The sequence below is a fragment of the Centrocercus urophasianus genome, unplaced genomic scaffold (genome assembly GCF_019232065.1).
Source record: "Centrocercus urophasianus isolate 14NV4802_14NV808 unplaced genomic scaffold, USGS_Curo_1.0 seq_9, whole genome shotgun sequence".
Classification (NCBI taxonomy): domain Eukaryota; kingdom Metazoa; phylum Chordata; class Aves; order Galliformes; family Phasianidae; genus Centrocercus; species Centrocercus urophasianus.
This window is the reverse complement of record NW_024885532.1, coordinates 28466237-28492634: the sequence shown is the minus strand read 5'-3', so window position 1 is coordinate 28492634 and position 26398 is coordinate 28466237. Positions and strand designations below refer to the sequence as shown.

At 40.0% G+C, this 26398-nt stretch overlaps 1 protein-coding gene across 1 annotated transcript in view; it reads right to left on the bottom strand.

Annotated features, from left to right (window-relative positions):
• Window positions 1–26398, bottom strand: part of STARD13 (StAR related lipid transfer domain containing 13) — a 299408-nt gene that overhangs the window by 196269 nt on the left and 76741 nt on the right. Inside the window, exons 3-4 of the mRNA XM_042838691.1 lie at window positions 21858–22004; window positions 17185–17319 (exon numbers count right to left, since the gene is read on the bottom strand). Of these exons, the coding sequence (XP_042694625.1) occupies window positions 17185–17319; window positions 21858–22004 (282 nt within the window). The remainder of the gene's footprint in view (window positions 1–17184; window positions 17320–21857; window positions 22005–26398) is intronic.

Here is a 26398-nt window from a genome sequence, read left to right as displayed (position 1 = left end):
TTTATATGCAGATGGAAGCATATTAAGAGCAAACAGCTCGGCACTGATGGTATAAATATTCCCATAATAAGTGTATAACAAGGAGAGAAGGTATGGTGTGCAAAGCAGATGGCTGGTCGGTGCAGCTAAATGTGTAGGTCCCAGCAGCCTCATTTAGGCTTAGCATTTTCCCTTTTTTAGACTCCTTGGGTTCTCTAGAGAATGAAAATAACAAAAAGAAAAAAAAAATGGGAAAAAAATAAGAACAGGCAATTCCTGCAGATTAACTGCTGATCCAACTTAGTGAGATCTGCCAGACAAAATACACTGAAAATAAGGATGCCCCAGCATCTGACCCATTGAAATACCTCACAAACATTACCTTTAAGAAAAACCAGGAATCAGTTACCCTGCACAGCCTCAGAAACATCCTCTGAGTGAGGCACTTCGATGCCAGAGCCCCTGCTTGGCTAATGAGGCCTTTGGAAGCAAGGGGATGTACACTGGGAGGCTATGAGATGTCAACCGTGTTACTGGGATGAGGACTCACTAAAAAATGTAACTATGTGGATTTTACAAGGAAAATTGTCAACAGTATCATAAATGCCTCTAGCTGATGAATTCAAGACTTGCCTCACTATGGTAAGTTTGAAGAAGTAAATGTTATTACAAAGAACGAAAGCAACTTGGTATTTTGTACATTACGGGCTGGGTAGGAAGGAGCAAAGCAAGTGCTGACAGCAGTATACAGGAGAGTTCTGCCCAGCAGAACACAATCCTGTGATCGATGACACAGGACTGAAGATCTAAAGGTGTGGTTGACAGTCACAGTACTGCAAGGGATCTCATGAGGGTTGGAGGCCAATCACTCGCATTCTGCCCTTCTGACTTCCAGCTGCAAAATGATGATAGTGGATGAGACATATTTGTAGGAAAAGCATGAAGCATCCTTCCTGAGTCCGAAAGCCTCAATATTGCAATCTACCTCTTTGTATGTGGCATTTTTCCTCCTGACACAAAGGGCAGGGATGCAAAAATTCCTGAGGCAGCTGAGATCTGTTATTAAGGAAATGTCCATCAGGAAGCACTGTATGTGAATTAATTCATGTTTACAGAATGCTTTCAGTTCATTACACTAAAATGTTAATTATCATTAGAATTTGTTGGAAAAGGTCTGACGAAAGTATTCATTTAATGAAAAGAATATAATCATCTACTGATAAATCCACACTGAAGAAGCAGGTCAGGGTGTACATTTCAGTGTATTGCTATTTTCTCCGTAGTGATTTTTCAAAGCTATGAAAATGTACAGCCTGCTTTGCTGTGAAATTTGTTTTCAGCAAACACTCTTAAAGTTACAGACAATTTTACTCTTGCCATATGGTACATAACATTTGTTCTCACATAATGACCTCAAGGTCTTCAGAGCTGGAGAATGTGTAATACCAGTAATTCATATCAGAGCTAAAGGGATCTTTTTAATATAGTTTTTAATATCTTAGAAAAACACTTATCTTGGAGAAAAAAAAACTTCCCAGGTTGATAAATGCCATGCTCGTAGTTGCTGTCAGCCTAATGACTAAACACACTCTCCAATCTGAATTGCTAGGTGAGACCCACCAACAGTAATTTTTCTTCTGCATACTTACATGAAGCTAGTTCTTATTGGAAGAAAATGAAATACCTGTTACAGTGCAAACATGGCACTGATCTACCACACAACACTTCAACAGACTTGTTTGATATAGGCATGACTATCACGAATGTGCCCTTCCTATCTGTGTCCATGACTAGCCTAGAGGATTCTCTTGTCAGGGAAGACGGTACCTCTTTCAGCCCTTACTCCAGGCTTTTAGTTTTGTCTGAGATGATGGATAAAACCATGTAATTCATCTCTACCACTGACTTCATAAAACTCAGATACAGTGAAAAAAACTTCACCTTGCACTGATACCACTGTGGACTGTACCTCAAATTAGATGGAAATTATGGATGTTAACCTTTCAGGTAAGATTGCAATTACCCTCTCCTCTGCTGTAGACAGAACAGCAGTATGCCCAACTAAGACCACTTGTGGGGACCCTACTAGACCATCCAGGGATGGACACATGGACACTGGAGGCTGCAGGATAATAAAGGTGTGGAACAGCCTAGAGGAAATGGGCTGCAGGTATGCTGTAGGCCAGCCAGGAATGTGAAGAGTGTTGAAGCATTCTGACTTTCCAGGAAGCATGAGCTGCTCTTTCTGAAGAGATGTCAGTCAGTCAGTTCACAGCATCTGGAACTCCACATCATGGAGTGCATGGCTCAGCACCAACATCAGGGTCTCTCAAAATGAAAGGACAGACCACTCAATTGAGCACAGTAAACATATTCAGACTGAATGTCCTAATAAGTGTTCTCAAAGAGGTATATACAAAAAAGAGGGGTTAGCAGAGAAGGTAGCACTTCTGACAGAACTTGATAAAAAAATTCCCTCTGGAAAGAAACATCAGTAATTGACTCACAGCCACATACTACCAAAAGCTCCTAAGCAGATTATGACAAAAGGAGGCTTCTCAAATAAGTAAAGCCAATAACTGCAAACTTTTATCAAGCCAGAACCAGACAGTCCTGACTCTTGGTTGAATCCTTGCTGTGAGACAGAGATTCAAAGTACTTGCTGAAGCTACAAATTTTGCCCTCATAACACAACCTTCTTTCCTCTCAAAGCAGGCAGGAAGTCCCTAAAGCTTAGCTGTAAGTACAGCTGGGGATCAAAACTCCTTGTAATAATTTATTGGTACTCAGTCTTTCTCTGTGCAGTCATTTAAGAAAAGATTCTTAAAAAGAAGAGTCTTGTCTTTTGGCTAACTATTGGCTATAGTTACCAATGTCACTAACCCACTGAATGGATGGGAATCCAACTCCTTGAAGGGCAGATTAATTTGCTCTGCAAACGGACGACAGGAAAATTTGAATAGTTGACAGTGATTAATAAAAAGTTAAGACTGTGGTTATTTTCTTAGACAATCACCTGATGGGCAAAGATAAGATCTGAAACTTTCATTGGCATCTCAGAGATAGAGCAACAGATGTGCCTTAAATTCCAGGCAATCGTATACTCCACCACGCAACTTTTATGTTCAGATATAATGCCCTACAGATAGACAGCTGCTCCCACAGCTGTTGGGGATGCACACATAGCCACCTCCTCTACCCTCTGGGTCAGAGATAAGAAAAATAACAGATGAGCAAAACAAACTCCTCAAAACCAACACTGTTGCCCTCATTGTGCAGGCAGTTGTCTGCTTTGGTGGCACAGCAGATGAATGTTGCCACAGAGATGTATGAAACTGCTGGAATCAAAATCATGTGTTTGACATAGGCCATGTTCTTTGGTGTCCTCCTCCATTCAAAGCCAGAAGAGAGTGGCACCTGGTTACCAAATACTTTGCAAGAAGTAGATAAGACTGTGTTGCAGAGCTAGTTAGTAGATGAACCCCGCTTTTGGTTGATATAATGAACATCTTCAATAATACAAGGTGGACAGGTGGCTGATTGCTTATGAAGGACAGAGATTAAGTTCTGTACTTTTTCATCTTTATTTTCTGTCACCACAAGCACAAGGACCAGGGTGGACGAGACATCCTTACTCACCCAAAACAGGTTCCCCACAAAAAAAAGACTTCATTAAAAAGGATGGGATATACTTACACATTGTTATGTCTAAGATGGTTGTCTAAGCTCTCACAAAATTCATTCTTGGAGCAGACTGAATGACTGGCTGAAAAGCTTGTGCAGTACAATCAACAGTCTGAGAATATAGGGATTTGCATCTCAAAACACCCAGACTGTACAAACCAGAGTCACCACTAGTCTAGAAAGACAGTTATGTCTGACATCAAAGCACAATTGTATTAGGATTGCATTGCCTGAAGAAGTGAAGAATAATTTACAGAGCAAAAGCTATAGATAGAAATCTCACTAGGCAGATTATCTGAGCTGAAATTTCAAGAACCTTTGGTAAACTATTTTTATACATGAGTCAAAGCCAACTCCATAAAAAACAAGTGATCAAAAGAGGTCAGGGCTTTGGATTTCACACTGCATCCTGCACTGGTGTGTCAGCAGATGGATGCTGAGCACTGAGCTGAGCTGAGCTTCACCTTGCTGCTGATGCAGAGGGAAGAGTGCCACCTACTGAGTCACTTGTTAGGCTTCCTGCAGCTTCTGCCTTGCCTTTCCTGTCTCTTGTCAGGCTGACCGCATCTGATCCTCTGGCTGTGGGGCATGTCAGAGTGCTCCCTGATACCACCCGCCTATCATCAACAGAGCTTCCTGCTGTGCTGCAATTACCAAACGCAGTGAGGAGGCATTCAGCCTGGGAAATTAAAAGAAAATAGGGTTCCCTTTCCACTTACAGTGGTAGAAAGCTAGCTGGAAATCTGAATCAGGTTGTAGATCTCGTGGGAATCTCTTCCAGACGATAAGTGTGGTGTGCTGAATTTTGTATTTATCTGCATGAAGATCTCTGCTGTAACAGGCAGAGACATGGATCAAGTTTGATCTAAAAATACAAGCTACCACACATTTCTTAGGACATACTAGAACTAAAGACATGCAGACTATGGGAATTAATACTAGAGGTTGGAAATGTAAGTTTTGTAACTGCATATGGAGAAAATGAAAGTACATCCAATCCAGATAAACAGTAAAAAACAACAGTGTTTTTCTGATTTTTTTGTCAGCCTGGTTATCTTCTTTGTTCCTTTTTTTTCCTTTTTTTTTCTTCATCATTTTCATGAAGCTTTTGCTTTGTGGTGAGAAATAAGTGGCCTTCTTTCATCAGGAAAAGTTAGCCATTTACCATTTTGTGGGTTTATATACACTTTGGAGTACCATACAGATTTCTCCTATACAGGAGTGTGTGTGTAAGCACATCTGCTTACATATCACATCTCTTTCAGTTATTCCTATATGTGACATCATCATCATGCTGCATTCTTTCTCTGAGTTCTAAATTGCTTTTTTTTTTCCCCCTCTTTTCTTGGTATTGGTGATTGCAGGCTTACAGAGCCAGTATTCCGCCAGCTACTTCAGTGCCTGACTAACTCACTAGCCCATGGACATCACAAAGAGCCCAGATTCTGCTAGAGCCTCAAGTGCCAAAACACATTCCTTTAAATGAGGCTATAAGAAATGCAACTATCTAGGCATGGTTAGTGGAAGATGGAACAAGGAATCTGGAAAGCAGGACCTTCACTAACAAGCTAGACGAACTACACTGACCTGAAGAAGGAAGGCAGAAGGAAAAAAAACATGAACATAATATGTTCTGCATGCTGATGACAAAAACAAAAGGACGTTCTACAGCAAGAAACCATAGTAAAACTTTCTGTGGCACTGAAATATATAATCTGAACAGGCTGTGTAGTCTGTTGATTGGGGTTTTAAGAAAAGTTAGACAAACTTTTGTCAGGGTGACATAGGTAGAGGTGCTTCTGACATGGTTTGGGGAAATAGCCCAGAAGTTCTCAGATTGCCCCCAGAGTCTCTACACAACTGTGCTAACTTTAATTGTCGTTCAAATTCACAGTCCTAGATGCAAAGTCCAGTTCATTAGCTCAGGCTGTAGGACATATGTGTACCTCTGGAAGTGTTCAGTTTGCAGTGTGCTGCCTCATGCACAACACTGTCAAGCTCTACTTTAATAGCTTGTCTGAAGATTTGCATTAGGACATTTTGCAATATGGAAGCTTCTGGCATTTTTATTTCCTGAGCACTCTGGTTTTATAGCAAGTGATTAGTCATCACAAAATTTAAACCATGTAATGCCAATTTAAGGAAGGTCATAATTTTGACATGTGGCTGCTTCAAATAATGTACAACCTCTCTCCTGCAGTGGATTACCAGCAGTCCTCATCTAACAACAGGTAGTTCATCCCAAAATCACCATTTAATCACAACATTTCAGTTCTGGGAATTAACCAAAATGTCATCTGAATGGTAGATAGATAGAAATTTTCTGCAAATAATTTTTCTGAAGCTGTACTTCCCTCTAGACATCCAGAAATTAAAGGAAACAACTTGGTCTCTGAAGCTTTGATCTGTACTGCTGTGTACACTGAGCGATTAGAACAGCAAGATTTTCACATCTGAACTTTCTCCTGCCAAGAGAAAAACCGGCTTCTGTAAAGATGATTAGGGAAATTAAAACACTGAATAACATCAACCTGTTTTCTCCTTCCTGTTGGAAAGTGAAACTTGTTTCTTTTAGCATTTTGTTTTGCTTAGCATTTTTTTTTTCTCTCAGAAAAGTCATTCTCAATAACACAACAAAAAAAAAAAAAACAACCAATCCTCAACTAATGGTGTATTCTCAGATCCGTGCTCTCCAGGCTTGGATTTGGGAGCAATATCTTTATGTTATTTCTCTATTCTGTAGGTAAGTGACAACATTCCAGGGAGAGGAAGGGGCAACCTCTGCTGAGGCCAGAGCACCAGGAGAACTGCTGAAAAGCTCTCACAGCCTTGAAGCCCTTCACGCAGTTGAGGATGTGCTTCGTGACTCTGAGACAATATCAGACTGGGACTACTACCCCCGCCCCACATTTCCTGATTTCCATGAGGTGTCTCATGAATGTGTAGAAGAAAACTGCATCACCTTCTTGGCAGGACTTACTCTGGGTAAGAGAAGGCCCTTGGTAGCACTGACTCCTGATAAAGCACCACAGAGGCTTCTGGAGAAGCCACTGAAATGCAGTTCAGCATGAGAACAGTGTGTAGGCTGTTAGAAGCATACAGCAAACTACCTGTGTACAGAGAGTTACTGTTAAGAAACTGAAGTCCGCAGAAAACATGCATATAGAGGGATGTATGTGTTTTTTATCTTCTTATTCATCCTCTATCTTTTTTTTCTTTACAAGAAGATGTTACAGAAATTTGTAAGAAAAGTCCTGGGAAATGACATCTAAGAGAAAAAAAAAAGCACTTATCTGATGGATAAATTTGCTCAACTCAAGCAGACTCCTAAGCCTTCCTGCCTCTACCAGCTTTAGTGCACATCACTTACACAAAGGGCTGCATAATCCTATTTCAGTACTGTCAGACAGCAAATGCCCCAGAACAACAGCGTGGCAGTTAGGGAAAGATGCCTCCTTCCAACAGAAGTACAAGAGCAAGTTGTACCTTGAGAGGGATTATCTCTGCTAGAGAGACGAGATGCATGATTTGCTGTATTCATTTGCATTAAAAATGCTTTCCCTATGCATTGTGCCAGCCTCTGTCTCTGCTCTGTTACAGATGGAAGTCCCTTCTTCCTAGCGTGGGAAACAGGGGAGAGCAGCCTACGAGCTCTTGAGAGCACAAAGAGCCTGGGGCTTGCATTATGAGAGCCCTTTGCACCACTGCATAAGTGGGACTGGAGGTCTGGCTCTACCCAAGCTCCCAAGCACCATAAAACGCTCCGCAGCACAGGCTGCACTCGTTCCTAACTATACATCACCTGTGATTTTAGAATCTCTCCTCTGTGCTCTTGCTGTGAACATTATTGTAAAAGTCAAAGGATCCGGCTCAGCCCTATGCACTTCTGATCATCATGCTAAAGAACTGAGAGAGCCTTGCCTGAATAATGTCAAAGCCCCAAAATAGGGAACAAGATGGTGACAATGAGTAATAGCTACACTGAAAGAGAAATGACTTTGATGAAACTATACACAGGGAACACATTCACTCAATTTTTTTCTATGCTGTTACAACAAATATACTACAGGGCCAGAAGAAGAATAAGAAAAACCTGATGAGTAAGCAAACAGATAATGCATGATTGTATGCAGCTCCCTAAAGAAAACTGTGTGCTTGACAAATCCCACAAACAAACACTCAGCAGACACTGTGTTAGGGCCCAATTAAACACAGGACTGCCCACCTCACCCACAGGAGAGCCTCCTGCAGCCTCCTCTTTTCTGCAAACATACCAGGAAGCTGTGCAGTCATCCCATTAAACAACCAATGCATTGCATCTAATAGCAGGAGTCCTGCTACTGGCATAAAACATGAGGACAGAAGAAAAGAGATCAATTGTTTCCCTTTTGCACTTCATTGAGCAAAAGGTTAACCACAGGGAAATAACGTTATTCTCTTTATTAGCTGCATGTGTTTAGTATAATTTACCTGTGCAGCTCCTCATCACCTCCTCTCATGCCTTTACAGAGATTCATATTTTGACAGCTCGCATCCCACATCTACTGTCAGAAACCTGAGGCCACTTCAGTCTGTCCCTAAAAGGCAGTGCATTTCTGTGGCTGGAATACAGCTCAGCAGTTTTAGTGTCTGTGATTAATAAGGTGGCAGTAGTAGGAAATATGGCTGTGTTCATGTGAACAGTCAGTGTTATCCCAAACACAACACAAACAATGCACCACAGAGTACGGGTACCTTGCATGACAGTTTTTGAGAATGAATTCAGCTAGAAGATCTGAAAACTAACAGAACAAATGTCGTTCCAGAACAGTGGTCACTTCAATTTACATATGATAATTATGTCTAAAAAGTAGGACACGTAGGCTTAATTTGCAATGTATACATTAATGAAACCACGCCTGCCTGCAGCTTTCTCCCTGTCACCAAAGCAGAGCCGAGGTGCCAACCCTCAGCACGCTGCCTCAGGACAGGGCTGCCCAGCTCAGGATATGCTCTTCCCATCCCTCCTAATGGCAGTTGCTGCCCGTGGTCTCTTGGTGAAAAATCCAGTCCATTGGGACTGCTGGCTGCTTGTGTGTGACTGAGGTCACCTCCACTCCACAGTGGGTCCCACCACAGCACATGAATTCAATGTTTTTCTTACAGCGTAAACACACACTATCAGTCTGAACCATATAAATAGTCGGGCAATGTAGAGCAGTGGAAGCAATCAGTTATAGTCTCCTCCCAATGCCTACTTGGACTTTACACACTTGTTGAACTGTATCAAATGAACCTTACTCCAAGATGAGTTGGAACTTCCATTTTACTTTACACTGTATGTAACAAATGCACATAAATTATTTCGCTCATATCCACAATTACCATAAAATTACTATTTCTCAAAGCTGTTTTATAAGTAAGGAAAATGGAGCTCTCTTTCTTCTCTTACATGGATAATGCTCTTATAAAATATACAAAACACATTCCTAGCCTCTCAACAATCCTTATGAAAACTCAATGAAAAGAAAGAATCCGATGCAACCAAAAACCTGTGTAAAATGGAAGCTGCTAATGTAATTTAAAAATAAGCATTTTCATGGATTAAGTATAGAATCATAGAATCATAGAACGGCTTACGTGGGAAGGGACCTTAAAGATCATCCAGTACCAACCCCCTCCGTCATGGGCAATTTAACTGTAATTGTTCAAGGGAATATTAATTATTGCACAGCTACACTACAGCTGCCATCTTCAGCTGACTTCAATATTTTTGTTAAAAAAAAATGGAACTGAGGTAATAATTAAGGAACAATGTATGTTAATTATTTTAAAGAATGTTACAGAATTTGCTGAGCAAACTATCTGATAAATACTTTTCAGTCAGTTCTCCTAAATGGATTGTAATGATCTAAGAGATTTCATTGACTAGGAAGGGACACTAACACTTCCACAGTCTCATCAGTCAAGATGACAAATTCTTTTCAGTCCATTTAGAGGTAAGGATCACTACCACCAAGAAATAAAGCCACCCCTTCGCTATCCAATCATCTGTATTCAAAGCAGCTGTGATGTTGGAGTCTCCCCACTAAAACTCTTAGGCAAAATTGGAAAGGTATGTGGTAAATCAGGATAAATAATAAGATCCAATTTGTGTGCATTTGGAAAAACCTCCTGGGCGGTTTGTGTTTGGGAAGAGCTCTGTGTATTTCAGTTGTTCTTGTACTAGGGAACAGCATGGCTGAAAAGCACAAAAGAACACTCCAAACAAAACAGCCCCATTTTAATTCTAATCTTATAAATGCAGAAGCAGAATCCTAAAAAGCAGCAATTAAATTAACAGGTAACAATCCTGCCCTCTCTTAAACAAGAAGAATAATGACAGCATTTGTTACCACTATAAATAAGCACTGACACGCCAAGATCCCTTCTAAAATGTGCAAACTTCACTAAGGGGAACTTACAGCTCAAGATGCCATAAAAATGTAAATGCAGTGCCATACAAACAGGCTCAGTGGCCTCTATCATTATGGCAATTTTAGATATAAAAATCAATAAAAATGAAACACTTTGCTATTAGCTAGTGATGACACACACAGTAATCCTACACTGTTCCACAACCCTCCTGTGTTCAGGGCCAGGTTCTGCCACCCTCAGAACCGAGCTCCTGAGACAAACTTTGGCATCAGTCCTGCAGGCACTACTCAGGTGCTGTTTGTCCAGATGGACGATGTACTGCTTGCTCCTGTGGACTGTCAGTATCTAGTGGATTCATGAAGCCTGATTCTATGCAGGCGGAGGCTTCCCTGCTCTGCAGAGATGACCAGACAGAAGATTTGGGCATGGAATTTAGCTCTGCCTAGAAGATCTATCAGATGAAACTCCCATCTCCTAATTTCCTTGCAGAAGATTTTCATGGAATCACAGAAATCACAGAAACACCAAGGTTGGAAAAGATCTTCAAGGTCACCCAGTCCAACCATCCACACATCACCAATAGCTCTCACTAAACCATGTCCCTCAACACAACATCCAAACGTTCCTTGAACACCTCCAGGGTCAGTGACTCCACCACTTCCCTGGGCAGCCCATTCCACTTCCTGACCACTCTTTCAGAAAAGCAGTATTTCCTAATGTCCAGCCTAAATCTCCCCTAGCACAGCTTGAAGCCATTCCCTCTCATCCTATCACCAGTTACACGAGAGAAGAGGCCGACCCCCAGCTCACTACAGCCTCCCTTCAGGAAGCAGTAGAGAGCAATGAGGTCTCCCCTGAGCCTCCTCTTCTCCAGGCTGAACATTCCCAGCTCCTTCAGCCTCTCCTCATAAGCCCTGTGCTCCAGACCCCTCACCAGCTTTGTTGCCCCTCTTCGGGCAACAGGCAACGCTCCAAGCCTTCAATGCCTTTCTTGCAGTGAAGGGCCCAAAACTGGACACAGTACTTGAGATTTTGGAGGCTTATTCACTCATGAAACACACTGAGCAAAGCTGAAGTCTATACCATAATCCACCTCTCCTCACTCACAGCTGTTCCTGACCTCAGTATGATGCAGGATCATGGTGTTGGCTGGATAATGGAAAGAGTGAGCCAAAGGCTGGTGGGATCAGAGAAAAAGACGAAAAGGAAAAGAGAAGGGCTCTTACGTGCTCTTACTTATGCAAACACCCCTTGCTGGGAGCAGGCTTTGGCCAAAGCACTGTCAGGCGTATTGGAAACAAAGTGGATGAGAAAGTGGATGAGCCTGGAGTATTATTTATTGTATCAGAATGGAGAGGAAGGAAGGAAGCTGTCTACCTTTCATTCCCTAATAGCCTCCTTGTTTTTTCCTGGAGCTGGGAGAGGCTTTTCCAAAGACAGTGAATTCCTCTAGTGTCAAGGAACTAGTTCACCTTGAAGCAGGGAAGGAGCATTTCCATGAACACTTCATGTCAGCAACACCTGCAGGCCCAGGGTGCTCCTTGGCCATAGCTGCCATCTCTCCACTGCATGGGCAGAGCAGGGGAAGAAAGCAAACAGTTATCCTACTGGGGTGACTACACAAGCATGGCCATGCTTAATGGGGCACATATGGAACCTGAGCTGTCCATTCACCTGACTATTTCACTGTGCCTCTGTAATATTATAGACCAAAAGCAAGAAGAAAATTCTGCAAAGGTGGTGGCTCAGGCTACTTGCTTCTATACTAGATAGCTAATTTGCTCATTAATATCAATATCAAGATGACATCAAAAAAAGCAATTCACATGACTAAATGGCACACAGTTTGAAATGTGTTTTTGCAAGAGTGAAAACAATTAGATTAGATGTCCTTTATCTGGAAGGAAGGCCTGGTAGCAAAAACACAGGTCTGGAACTGTGTCTAGATCCTGTTGTGGATTGTGCTGCTAACAACCAGTATGATTTTCAGGAAGTCAGTGTGAACCTGATTTCTATGAAGAACTTTGTGTCTCCTACCTGCAGAAGCTATGCTACTTGTACAAGCACATTTCACTTAAGTACAGACAGCAATTTCCAGCTCCAGCAAAGCCAAGTAATTGTGTCTTCAAGCATACAATTTCTTTGAGAAAATGGAGCACCAGACCTGTCTCTCACTCTGGTCTAGGCTTCTTATCTCATCTTCTTGCACTTCATGGATTGCACAAAGTGGCCCAACAATGGTCATTGCTCTCTGAAGTAAGATTAAGAGTACTCAAAGGTCACACAAGACTTCTCAGGGCTTTACTATTGACTTTTCAAATGTGGAGCAAGGTCTGAATGAAGCACGATCTATCTGATCATTTGGGGAAACACATCCTACTAGGTAATGGGCATAACTGCTGCTGAAAACTGTGTAGTGAACTGATAAATTGATGACCATATCCAAAACAAAGGCAGCATGAAACTTATCTTAGAACCAGGATACACACTTACTGCTTCATCTTGGATGTAACACGAAGATCCTGCTTACGTATTTCACAGAGGTGTGGAAGATCAGCCTAAGGTTGCTAAATATGCAAAGATTCTACAATTCCAAAGGTGTGCCCAGAAGAAGTACAAGCTGTTGTGGGTTGTCACACTGTGACTTCATGTCTGCATTGGATGTGGCAGCTACCCCATAAAAAGCTTGTCACACACTCAGTAATGGAATAAACTCTGATCCCTGCTGGTCGGGGGGGCAGCAATATTGAACAAGTAGTGGATGGGAAACACAATAACTTTGATTTTCCTTTGGCTGTTTTTTACTTTTGGATTTTTCTGGCCTCAGACAGTGTCAGAGGGCAGGCAGGCAACAGATTGTCTCCAGAGAGATAATAACTACTCTAGTCATAGATTATAGTATTATTAGTTTTATATTTCTAAACAATGTCAGAAGATATCAGACATCTCTGGAACCTCTGACCTGAACTCTGAAACACTGCTTATAGCATCAACCAATATTTCTCAGCAAAAAAAGAATAATATTTTCTTAAAATAATCACAAACACCTCTCAGTCATGTAGGTTACAAGGCACTGTTTTGTATCCCATTTCCTGAATCAAGTGGCTTAGCACAGTCAAGTTCCACAGTTTAAGCTATGCTAAGCTGGCACTGATACTGAAAGAACCAACTCACCATATTATTTCCATCTTTTTTTCCCTCCTCTTGCACATTTCTCCCCTCTCTGGCATGCACATTTATGCAGCTGAACAGTGAAACAAACCGAGAAGCCAGATTAAAACAAGACTAAAAGCTGTAAAACATTTAGTTTTAGTACTCTAATTAATCAACCAAATTGTAGAACTAAAGCTTAAGAAATCAAAACTGCTCATCAACTGTACTTAAGAAGGAGGCATAAATGCAGACTTACCTCTAATAAAGGCAAAAGCCCACCTTGTTACCATATAGAAGGTTTTAATTTCATATTCACTGTTTCATTTTAAGCTGCCAGCACAGTTAGAGACCATGAAAGTGTGCAGCTAGGTCTTCAAATGAGAATTGAACTGTGTCCAGCATAATTTTGCACCTATTATTCCTAAATTTCTACATCCCTGCTATTTCTAACACTGATCTCCTTGGCTATATTTGCTAATCACAATAAACTGTAGAATATTTGGTTTTCTAAGTGCCTGGGTGTAAGAGCTTCTGTGTAGTTCCTGGGGAGATGAGACAGATAAGCTCTTTTTGACTTCCAAACTCATAAAAGACTGGAAGAGAAGAAAAATCCAGCTCACCAAAACACAACCAGTCCCATTTATCTCTGTGTTATTCTCAAGTTATGTATTACAACGCTTGGATCTGTGGGTTAAATGTAAGCAATCTCAGGGCAATGCAAAAGGAAATATGCCTTTTTTCCATTCTCTTCATCATAACAAAAGTGATTTTGATGTGTCCTTTTTTGAAAATATAGAGAAGTCTTAAAGGAAAAATGGTGGAAGCTCAGTTATTAGAGAGCTATGACAGAGGAGTACGAAAGAATGTCTGGATCTAGACATGGCATTATTTGTATCTGCCTGAAATACACTACATACACCAAAAGCAGCACTGGGAAGGAAGAAGTGAAATGATCTGCTCTCTTGAATGGAATATGCAAACATTAATTTTCAATGTTTATCTCTAATTTAAAGCACTGTCCAATGCTAAAAACAGACCATTAGCTTCTAAAGAATGGCTGTGCTTTTGGTAAGTTTCTAGATGAGACAGCACCCTAAGCAACAGTGGTACTTTTTGCATTACATTGCTGTTACTATAGCATCACAAATTTGTCTGATAAAATATATGGATTGTGCAGATAAAGATTTGTGTCCCACACACTTCTAGCCAAACAACAGTATTACTGTAATACCACTTCAAAAATATTTACACAGTATTGGTGGGAGGGCAGTTAAGCAATGATACTTGTACATGCCTAAACATTCCACCCAGGTGAAGAACAAACAAAGCTGACGAATTCCTTTCTCTTTACTAAATGCTACTATATATTCCAACTAGAACTAGTACAAATGTTTATGCTTTTGCCAAAATGGAAAACAGCAAATTCATTTTGTAAGGAGAGGAAACGGCTAGAGGGAAGACAATAATATTTTTGATTAAGAAGCAAGAGGACCCCACCTTCAAATTTTCCAATGCACTGGAATGAAGGCTCATTTAATTAAATACATTATTTGCATGGTGACATGTCTGTCATTTTTTAGCAGGTGAACAATATGACAGTTCTGAAGAAGTCTCTAACATAGTAGATTTTGCTTTAATCGAAAATGAGAAGATAACTTGAAGCAAGAACATTATGAAGAGAAAGAGAACTGCTGAGCTATAATTCAATGAGTAATTACTGCTAAATGCTATTGGCTTCAAGACCAGAGGAATGGAGGGTAGCACACACATACCAATATTTGACAGTGTTTGTGAAGCTGTTTGTAGAAGCAATGCAAGTAGGACTGATCCACGGCAGAAAAATACCAGAAAATATGCTTAAGGGCAGAATAAACACACACATAGTAACACTGCCTAATGGGAAACTGTTAGTATGACTTTCGGAGGTCACAGCCCAGGAATCTAGACATGTTCTTCCAGTGATCATGTAGATACAGGTGATCTGGTTGATACAGTGAGCTTCCATTTTAGAAATTTCACTTCCACTTTCCTTTCTGAGGAAGTGATTTACCACAGGCTTATTCTGCTGTCAGGGAGGAAAACGAAGAAAGATACCAGGAAATACAAGCATCTTTGCTTTGATAAATGAACTCTTAGTTTTTTCTTTTTATAAGTTAATAATCGGTTGCTTTCCTATACAGTGGCTGCTATTACCTGGCACTTTAACAAATGTCTGTCCAATATGCATGAACAATCAGGAAAATGGAAGAATAAAAATGGATATTTTCTGATGATACTGAATTACAGATGTTAATCAAAACAAAAATTGACTGTCACCTGCTGCAGAAGAGCCTTATGAAACTGAATAAGATGAACAGATAAAATTCACTGTCAAAGACAAGCAGTCCCACACTATCTACTACTTGCATGATTCCTAGGACTCAGTTTTTCACAGTACAAGAATAAAGACCAAATTAATGATACAGTAGCAAAGTCAGGAAAAAAAAAAACAGCTGTTTTTCTCCCCCCGCATTCTCCACAGTTAAACTTTAGAACTTCTTGCTACAAAACGCTCTGTATTTCAAAGGAATAAAATACAAGTAATGGCAAAAAGATCCACTCTGGGGTGCTATTAATTACAAAGCATGATATAACATCTGATTTCAAAGGGTCTGCACAATAAACACCTTGCAGGAAGCTGAGATGGCATGCTTTCTTGAAGATCCAGTGTTGGCCCCATCAAAGAAAAGACACTGTACCAAAACTACCTTTTCTCAATGAAATGCAGGCATTTTTATGGTGTGTGATGTTAATGGATACCGCTGACACTCAAATAATTCACAGATGAATGGAAAAAATATTTGCATTTTGGATCTAAGGCACAGATCCTGTAATTGCTTACTTTCACATGCAGAAATAGAACAACATTTAGCTACTGATGAAGTGAATCAAAACCGTTTGGGAAATGCCTCTAATGGATTTAACAGACTAAGCGCAGATTACAGCACCAACCTCAAAAGAAACAAAATAAATACTGCTATTCTTGTTTAGAAATATGGCTTAAGTAAACCACCAGAATTGAACACTTTCGCTCACCAAGAACTCAGAACTCTAGACTAGGGTCGTACATCTAGATAAAAAATCACAATAGAGTAATGCTAAAATCAGCAAAGAAGATGCAATAGTGGCATTGATGTCTAGAATCCATCACATGTAACCTCCAGATAAAACCATTTACTTGTCAGAAAAGCCTGTTTCCCCTGATTATAATGGCAGTTCAAGAAAATGGTTCAGATGTAGAACTCTACTTTACAGTTGTCCAACATCAGGTGAGATGAATCCCACAGCCCTGGAAACCAAATACTGAATTAACTTTCATCTGTGCTCATTATGCATACTGGACTCCTCCAGTCAAGACTGTTCTGAAAGTAATGCCTCCTGCTTAATTATGTTGGTCCACGACATGAGAGGCAGATGATGGTGGTAGGGCAGTAGGGAATGAACCTTCCCACCAGTATTCCATTACTTGTTATTGACGTGTGACAGATGGCAGCAGATGGGCAGTCTGACAGAATGGCATCTGACACAGAAGTGTGGATGAAGCAAAGGAGTGTCGCTGAATTCCTCCATCCAGAAAAAATGACACACACTGATGTCCACTGACGCTTGCTGAACATTTATGGAGATCAAACAGTGGACATGTGCACAGTGTGGAACTGAATGGTGCATTTCAGCAGCGGTGACAAGTGGGTCACCTCTGCTTGTGTAGATTCTTACAAGTGCAACATACGGGCTCTTGTTCATTGCTGATGAAAATGCAAAGCTAATGTTGACTATGTTGAAAAACAGTGTTTTGTAGCTGAGAATTTGCTCTATCACTGTGTTCTGTATCTCACTGTATCTGCTGTAGTTTCCACAGAAATGAATAGAAGGCATTACTTTCGGAGCAGCTTTTAATATCTCAGAGTCAGAGAGTGTTCAGCAGCTACTTACAAAAGGTTTAGGCCGTGCTCCAGTTGATACTGGGTAAGGTAAGCAGTCTAAATCCTGGTAGTCTGCACTTCTGTGGTTCCACAATCCTTTTCCTTGATAATCACTGTAAGAGCTTGTCTCCACTTGAACAGGGCACTGTAAGAGAATTTTAAAAACCCTGTAAATAAATGCAAGTCATAAATATTTTAAATGTGAACTGCAAGATAAAAATATTGGAATTTTATCTTTTTAAAACATTTTTTTCCCTTGTGATGTGAAGTAGACTTTTTACCTCTTTTTTCTTAAAAATGCACACTGCATCATTTTCACATCTTGGGGTAAAGAGGCTTCCTTAACAGCTAGGAGATAAAACTGGAGAATGAATCTTCCTGAATATCAAGGAACTGAATAATCTCCGCATTACACAATATATGATCTTATTTATTTACAACTGTCATTTGACTGAAATTCATGATTCTACGTTCTTTTATTTAACTTAATTGAAGATCCTGAACTTACATACTCTGAACCTTTAAATCCTCTTTTCCTTGTCCCCCAGGGCCCAGGAGGTTTTACTTAGTAGCTTTACTTCCATACAGATTTTTAAAAGATAAATGATCTAAAATGGGACTTAAGAAAAAAATAAAATATATAGGACCCATGTGTACCTGGTCACACTAAACTCAGTACAAACAAGAGAACTTGCACAGCATTCCCCCACGTATACTAATTCGTCTAAAAAAAAACCAATGAGGTGTGTGAACAAGGAGCAAGCCAAACTGCAATCCAGCAGGATTTGTGTTGGGATCAATCAGAGAATCAGGATCATGGGTACACCACATAGCAGCCCTAGGCAGTAATTTGCAGTCAAAGCCAGCCCATTTGCTGACAAGAGGACAAAGTTGCTGCTGGTCTATAACTGCATGGTTCCCAGCTAGAGTATTCTGCAGACTTTAAAATGAGAAGGCTTTGCAAAGCTGACAAAAGATTCAGTATGCGGTCCAAAAACGTTTATAGGTAATATATTATTACAAAATAATTGAGAGAATGTGTAAGTTAAGTTTTGTTCAGCAAGAGTCAGCTCTCTAATATTAGACAGGGTAACTGCAATCAAACAGAATTTCCCTGTCACTCTCCATGAATGATGAATGACTAAAACTAAAATACGTTATTTTACTTCTTCAAATCCACTGGTTTTTTGTTGTTGTTGTTGTTGTTTTTCTGTAGTGAAAATGAGTGTCAGACATCAAACGTAAATGAAAGAAATATATCAAATAAGTGAAACGTTGCTTACAGTAAGGCTGTTTTCCCTCTGCTGATAAAGCTTTTGATATGGTCCCATACCACATTCTTTTCTCTAAATCGGAAAGATACAGATTTTAAGGGTGAAGTACTCAGTGCACAAGGCTGGCTGAGTGGTTCAATGGCTCTGTGTCTTGCTAGAGGTTGGTCACAAGTGGGACCAGTTCTCATCGACATCACTGTCAATGACACAGACAGTGGGACCCTCAAATTTGCAGATGACACTAAGCTGAGTGGTGCGGCTTAAAAAAACAGAAGGAAGGGATGTCATCATGAGGGACTTGGGCAGACCTGAAAACTGAGCCCATGTGAATATAATGAGATTCTACAAGGTCAAATGCATGGTGTTGCACTTGGGTCGAAGACTGGAAGGACTCCTTGAGAGCAACTCTGTGAAGAAGGACTTGGGAGTCCTGATGGACAAGAAGCTGGACATGAGCCAGCAGTGTGCTCTTGCAGCCCAGAAGGCCAACAGTATCCTGGGCTGCATCAAAAGAGGGGTGTCCAGCAGGGAGAGGGAGAGGATTGCCCTCATCTGTTCTGTCTCATGAGGCCCCATCTGGAGTTCTGCAACCGGGTGTGCGGGCCTCAGAATAGGAAGGATGCAAAGCTTTTGGAGAGGATTCAGAGAAGGGCAAAGAGGATCACCAGAGGGCTGGAGCACTTCTACTGTGAAGAAAAGTTGAGGGAGTTGAGCTTGTTCAGTTTGGAGAAGAGAAGGCCCTGGAGAGACCTCACTGGGGCCTTCCAGGGCTTGAAGGGAGCCCTTATAAACAGAAGGGAGACTGACTCAGACAAAGGGGAATGATTTAAACTAAAAAAAAGGGAGATGTAGTTTAGACATTGGGAGGAGATAATTTACTCAGAGGGTGTTGATGCACTGGACAGGCTGTCATGAACAGGGTGAAAATATACTGACTCACTACATGAACCCAGTGATTAAATTATGAATGTATACCTCAGATATAACGTTTGCCATACCAAACAAATACAGTCATCTATTTAAAACTGCCCACACCAAAGAGACCAATTCTGGGAGCAACAATGTGGTAAAACTCATGCAGTAGTCACAAACTTCTGAGAACTTGGATCTACCAGTTGGTCTTGCATTTGTGAATATTTCTCCTCAGATCTCTTTTTAATCATTGTTCCTCATTTCAATTCCTACTTTATGTAGTGAAAATAAGATAAAAACCTGTGCTAGTAAACATATGTTTGAAATAAACCTTCTTCCTATTGAAGTTTCATTATGAATGAAAGGAGTAAAACATCCAATGGAAAAAAATTGTAAGTTATATAAAGAAATATGGACCAAGAGGGATGGACTGATAGAAGTTAGTCACGTAGCTGTACAAAATGTTTGTTTTCTTTTTTCCTTACTGCAACTGCTGTTTTGAGATATCCCAAATTCAATTTCTTCATATTAAATTCATGGAGAGGTTTAGGAGGATGTATTTCTCTTCTTTGACTACATGGGTATCACAGAATTGTAAGGATTGAATTGGACCTCTGTAGGTCATCTAGTCTGTCTTCAAAGCAGGTTCCCTACGTTAAACAGAAGAGCGTTCAGGTGGGTTTTGAATATTGCAGGAGAAGACTCCACCACCTCTCTTAGCAGCTTGTTTCAACGCTCTCCCACTTTCACAGTAAATAATTTTTTTTCTCATGTTTATATGGAATTCCATATGTTCCAGTTCATGCTCATTGCCCCTTGTCCAGTCATTGGGCACCACCAAAAAGAGCTTGGCCCTATTCTCCTGACTCTTGCCCATGAAATGTTTATAAGTATGCCTTGATAAGACCCCAACTCAGTCTTCTCCACGCTGAACAGCCCCAGGTCTCTCAGCCTGTCCTCACAAGGGAGATGCTGCAAGATCCGAACCACCTTCGTAACCCACCACTGGACTATGCCTAGAAGTTCCCTGTCTTTCTTGAACTGAGGAGCCAGAACTGGACACAGTACTTCACATACGGCTTCACCAGATCAGACAATCTCCCACAAGCTGCTGGCCATGCCAGGGTACCATTTATCTTACTGGCCACAGTGGCATTAAGGTCAACTCATTTAAAGGCAACTAACTCTTAGATGTTTAAATTAGGGCAGATAATTCACTTCCTGAGAAATTATTTGATTACAAACACCTTTGCCTAACCAAACTGGCTTTTCCCTTAGGAGAATAGGCACAGTCATAAAATCATAAAATGGTGTCTGGATCACCAGTTAACAAAATCTGACTTGGGTAACAAAGGGAAGTACGTGAATTCTGATGGCTTGGGTCTCTCTTTCAGGCAGAAAAGCAGAATACATTGCCATGGCATTTTGACAAAAGCCACTGAGCAGTTTCCTACAAGAACACAGAATACTGTCCATTAACAGAAGGGCAAGCGGAGATAAAGGAGTGATGAAACAAATTTAGCTGGAAAAAGCTGGTTCTGACTTGCTAATGTACAGAAAGAAAGAAATGAGGGACAAGCATGGCAATTTTCTAACACTGTCACTGCAGAATATGGAAAAGCATACTGCAAAATACAACACTGAAAGATGCAGGATTCTGAACTCCCCAGCTTGAGGGACACCGTAACACGCACAGATGTTTACTTAAGGAATTTATTGTTACAAAATGTAGCAGCAGTGATGGGAAAAGCATTCAAACAAGCACAATTTCCAGGAATTTCATGCCAGCACTAACATGTGGAGCTGCAAATCCAAACAACTCTATCTTAAGAACTGATTTTAATCACAGCCTAAAGTAGAGAACAAACACTCCTACTTCTCACACTGTTCCTTCTCCAGTTACTCATTTCTATAAAAAAAAGCATCTCACTTGTTAAAAAAATGCTAAAATTGTATTATTCCTTCTTAATCCCATTTGCCTTCAAATTAAAAGCTTTGGTAACAGTTTGCCTTAATTGACAAAAATTGCCACCATAAAGCATCCTTAAATACAGGAATGCATCTCTGAAAGAAATACAAAAAATACTAATTTAACTCTTAATGAAGATATACAGTGTCTTCCTTGCTTTTGTGTCTTGATATAAATATGACATGTGTGAATACACTAATATTGAACTTTCAATTTCACAATATTCTACCTTGAGAAACTGTGTCAAATGCAATCAAGAGCCACATTCCCCAATAAAAAGTAGCTCTGAATATTATAGGCCATGACATAAACCCTGCAAGTCAATTCCTGTGACACTCATGTTTATCTGATCTGTAGTTGTCCAAGCATCTCAAAATGTTTTGTTATTGAATCAAAACGGTAACTTACTTCATCCTTGAAACAATCCTCCTCAACTAATCCAGAAACACAAGGAGATCTGAAAACTATTATTTGACCAACATCTGATAGCTAATATTAGAAAATGTGTCATATGACACACATTCCTACCAGTTGTTTGTTCCTTGTGGTAGAAGGAGTACTGGAGGGAGATGAGCTAGCACTCAGAGCTTCTTCAATGTCTAAATTCAGCTGTTCCAGTTTCTTCATAAGACATGACATAGAGTCTGACCATTCCAATCTTCTTTCTGATTGGGTCTAAAAGAAATTAAATATACATTAAATGTTAATGCATTCAAGCTTTTTGTGGCTTGAAGACTCATTTTTCTGTCTGGAAGAAAGCTAACCAGTGTTTTCTCTGTCTATGGGTAACTTTCTCCGTTTAGAAAGCTTCAATTACCTCTCCTCTTCTGTTGAAACATACTCAAGTGATCACACTCCACCTCTGCACATCTGAATGGCTTTCTAACACTTCATCTTGAGTGAATTACTGCCAGCTCAAACTAAGCGTGACCAAGACCAAGAACCAAAATAACTTTAATGTCTTCTTAGGCTGTTTCTATTTTAGCATCTTGACTGATTGCATACTATCAGTAAGGATCTGAAGGATCAGAAGACTGAAAGTTATCATGTACACTGTATTTTATTCCTTCCTATGAATCCAGACTAAGTCTTGTAGATTTCTTCTGCCTATCCATTAAGAAAATCTGCCTGGATGGTCAAAATGTTTTCACAGGATCACACAGAATCACAGAATTTTAGAGGTTGGAAGGGGCCTCTGTAGATCAAGTCCGACCCCCTGCTAGTGCAGGTTCCCTACAGCAGGTCACACACACGTAAGCATCTAGATGGGTCTTGAATATCTCCATAGAAAGATACAACACAACTTCACTGGGCAGCCTGCTCCAGGGCTCCGTCACTCTCATGGTAAAGAAGTTCCTCTTTGTCTTTGTGTGGAACTTACTGTGTTCCAGCTTCTGCCCATTGCCCCTTGCCAATCATTTTGTGTTTTCATGCATACATTTTCTTTTTGCCTAAACTGCTTCACCATGTAAAGGAAACTTTAAACGACCGCAGTGCAACTGTCAAAAATACTTCTATTTACCTTAGTTCCCTCAAAGTCCCATCTAGTGACTCCCACTGAGCATTTTCTCTTTTACATATCCCCAGAGCACCTTCTCGGGGACATGGTTTAGTGGGCATGGTGGTGATGGGCTGACAGTTGGACTAGATGATCTCAGTGGTCTTTTCCAATCTTAATCATTCTACAATTCTTATATCAATTTCAGTGCATGCTGCTGCACTGTGCCTCATTTTCCTCATTGAAGACACTCCTAAAGAAAAGTAGCTGCAATGACCTCCCTGTCACCATGGGCAGCTGCAGGGCCACTCATTAGTCTCCGTTCTGAAGCTTCTTTAGTTCTTTCATCCCCCTTACTTCCATAAACGTCACATATTTTTGCACGGAAGATCGTATTGTACCAGCCAAATCTAATGGTCTGAGCATACAAACAACAACATTACATTACCAATCTGACAAAATCCCAAAAGCAGCAGAACAACAGTCCACAATACTTGGAGGAGCTAGAATAATATTATTTTTCTTCTCATCTGACAAAACTTTGTGGAGATTTGTTCTCTCATGAAGACTGAGCAAGTAGAACCCAAAGAAAATTGTAATTTGCTCACCATCGGAGAACAAAGTGTTACAAATAGAATCCATGAGGCTCATTTCAATACTAAACTGACATACCTAATTTCTAATAGAATTGCACATCCACACCACTATAACTATGCATAAGCCCCCAGTCCTTCAGACACCTTGTCCCTCATGACCTACAGAAGCATGTTCCCTTCAGTGAGGCTGATATTCTTTTAGCAGACATTCCTTTGAAAGACAGAAAATTAAGTACTCTACTGTTAATTTTACAAATATTTATGATTTTATTTTTTTTTAATGAGCTCTAACTGAATATTCTTCCTGAAATGCTGTTAAAAGTGTTAACCTGTATTTCAAGTCTGTAGCTATTACAATTATTTAAACAGATTAAATGATTACTTCTCAGTGTCTTCCCAAATATCTTAAAGTAAAACACAGGGTGTTCTACAGAAAATGAGTATCGAAAGACACTCAGCATGTGGAATCCTTTCTGAGTGAAGTGAACTTATATGGGAAATGTGTTGTTGCATCTCTACAGTACTCTTTTCTAAACAAGTTAAGATTCTACATTTTCCTCTGGTTAGGCTTCCTCAAGAACTGATCTTTCCAATACTAAAGAATGATCAAAAAACATCCACAAACTAACTCAGCAAAAATGAATGTAGAAAATCTGTCAGAAATAAATAGGAAGCTCTGGTTCTCAAAGCTGTTTAAATGTAATTTAACAAAAGAAGCTGTAAGAATGTAGTTTCTTAGCAGTGGTAAACAATTCTGAGGGAGCAATTACATACAAAAATGAATGTAATGTGTTTTGACTTCAGTGAGCTATGCAGAAATCGTATGCGGTGTGTGACATAGAAAGTTCTATTAGGAATTTTTACTTTTCAGTTCATTAAAAAGTGGGAGAGATTTGCACAAGTGCAAAACAGTCTCTGTAATTTCAGTATTTCAGTGGTTTAGAGAAGTACCTCAATTATTTAGAATTTTCCATTAAAAAAAAGCAAAGATGGAAAATCATGGAGAGACTAAGAAAGGCTTAAGAATATTATGAAGATTCCAAGTGCATGCAATAATTCATGTATGAGATAAAATGTTACAGTACAGCTTCATTAAGAGGCACATTTGGCTGCTGCCTTCACAAACATATCTACTGGACCAATACTTCCAGCATTCATCAATGCTCTGTAACACTTCTAAATGAGTTATCTATTTTTAAAAATTTCTTCTTTTACAGTAACTGAACTCAAACCATAGTTATTTCTTACAAATTCAAGTTCTGTAGAGTTTCCCTGTACTCCAACTCTCCTATTTTTCTCCATTAAGTTCCATCCTTTCTAGTTCAGTAAGACTCTATATTGTGTTTACCGAATGAAGGGGATGAGGAAAAAGATGGCTTTTCATTATCCTTCAAGATAAAGCTAAACGGGCCTACTTAACAAATACCATTGACTAATTGGAAATCCAGCACAAAAGTGCCACTTGGAATAAACGCTGATTGGCTACGTATTTCAAAGGTTGCCTGAAATTCCTGTTGAAACACGATGCTACTTACATTCAGAAATATACAGCTCACACAGTAGGACTTCCAACAAGAGAATAAATTCTGCCTAATCCATTCAGGAGGAACATAGCCCCTCAGTGTTTCACCCCGGGAACTGGGTTGGACTCGATAGAAACACTCAGAATTTCAGAGTATCCTGTCCATGGCAACTGCAGAGGCAGTGGGGTCAGAGCATTGGAAGGTTTTGTATCTTGCCCGTCAGGAGGGAAAAAATGGGAGTCGAAAGTACCTAATAATGCAGGGCCTTTTTATTCAGTTTCTCTCCCTAAAAACGTGCTCAGGGAGAACACATTTCCTACACTTTCAAGGCCTTCTTTATTTGTTGGAGTCACTCACTGAGCATGGGAATACTGACTGAAGAACCTGCGAAGTTTAGAGACAAAAATGCATTATGGGAATATTTTTTTGTGTTACATGTTGGACAACTCTGGGCAGATGAACAGTACTAGAAAATAAGACCAGAGAATCCCTTGTTAAATGTTTTTTTTTTCAAGGCAGAGTGACCCTGTCTGTGAAGCCCATGATATATTAAGCAGAGAATGACATGTGAGTCTTAAATGTGGACTGCTCTGTCAAGTGGATTTCTCAAGTTCCATGTAGTTTTCTACACAATAAAAAAGATGAAAAACATAAAACAAAGAGGTATTAATCTCTGTGTTAATACATAACTAAGTGGTACACACTTCCTTAAACTTCAAGCAGTTATTACTGCAGCTGTTATGCTTCACAGCTATTGACAAGACACTTCTAGTGATAAGCCTAACTCAAAATCCTCCTGCAGTCACAACTTGTTTCTGAACAGCAATCTCAAGGTTTTTGTTGCACACACTTTTATATCCAGAATTTGTGCTCACATACACAGCTGAAATTTCACTGCTACCAATAACAACTTACAAAGGTAAAAACTGTGTACACGATAATAGTCCATCACCTATACAATTATTTGTTCATTTCTTAGATTGAGAAGTAAATATATTCCAGACATTCAACTATTTGCGTCTTTTAGGACCAAAGGCTTCTGCACTGTTTCTCAGCTTTCAAGTGTTCTTCACTAATCTTATTCAGCAAAAACATCTATGATAAAAGGCATATATATTTGTTCCAGTGTTTTGCCCATGAAGCTTGTTGCAATAGGCGTAATAGCTGCCAGCAAATCTAAATTTAAACTGAAAGAATGTGGCAAAAATGAACAAGCCCATATAGAATACTCATGGGTCAGGGTTAACCTCGCTGCCAGACCTCATCATATACAGGAAGCAGCAGGGCTTCCAAGGGAAGGGCTATGAGAAAATTACACAACTCTAAATTTAATCTGATAACATGTGGCTTTTGCCTCAGATCCATTCAATAGACCCAATTGTTCTGATAATTAATGTATTGTAAAACTTGTAGTGATAAATTACTAACCTCTACATATAAAAATACCAGTGC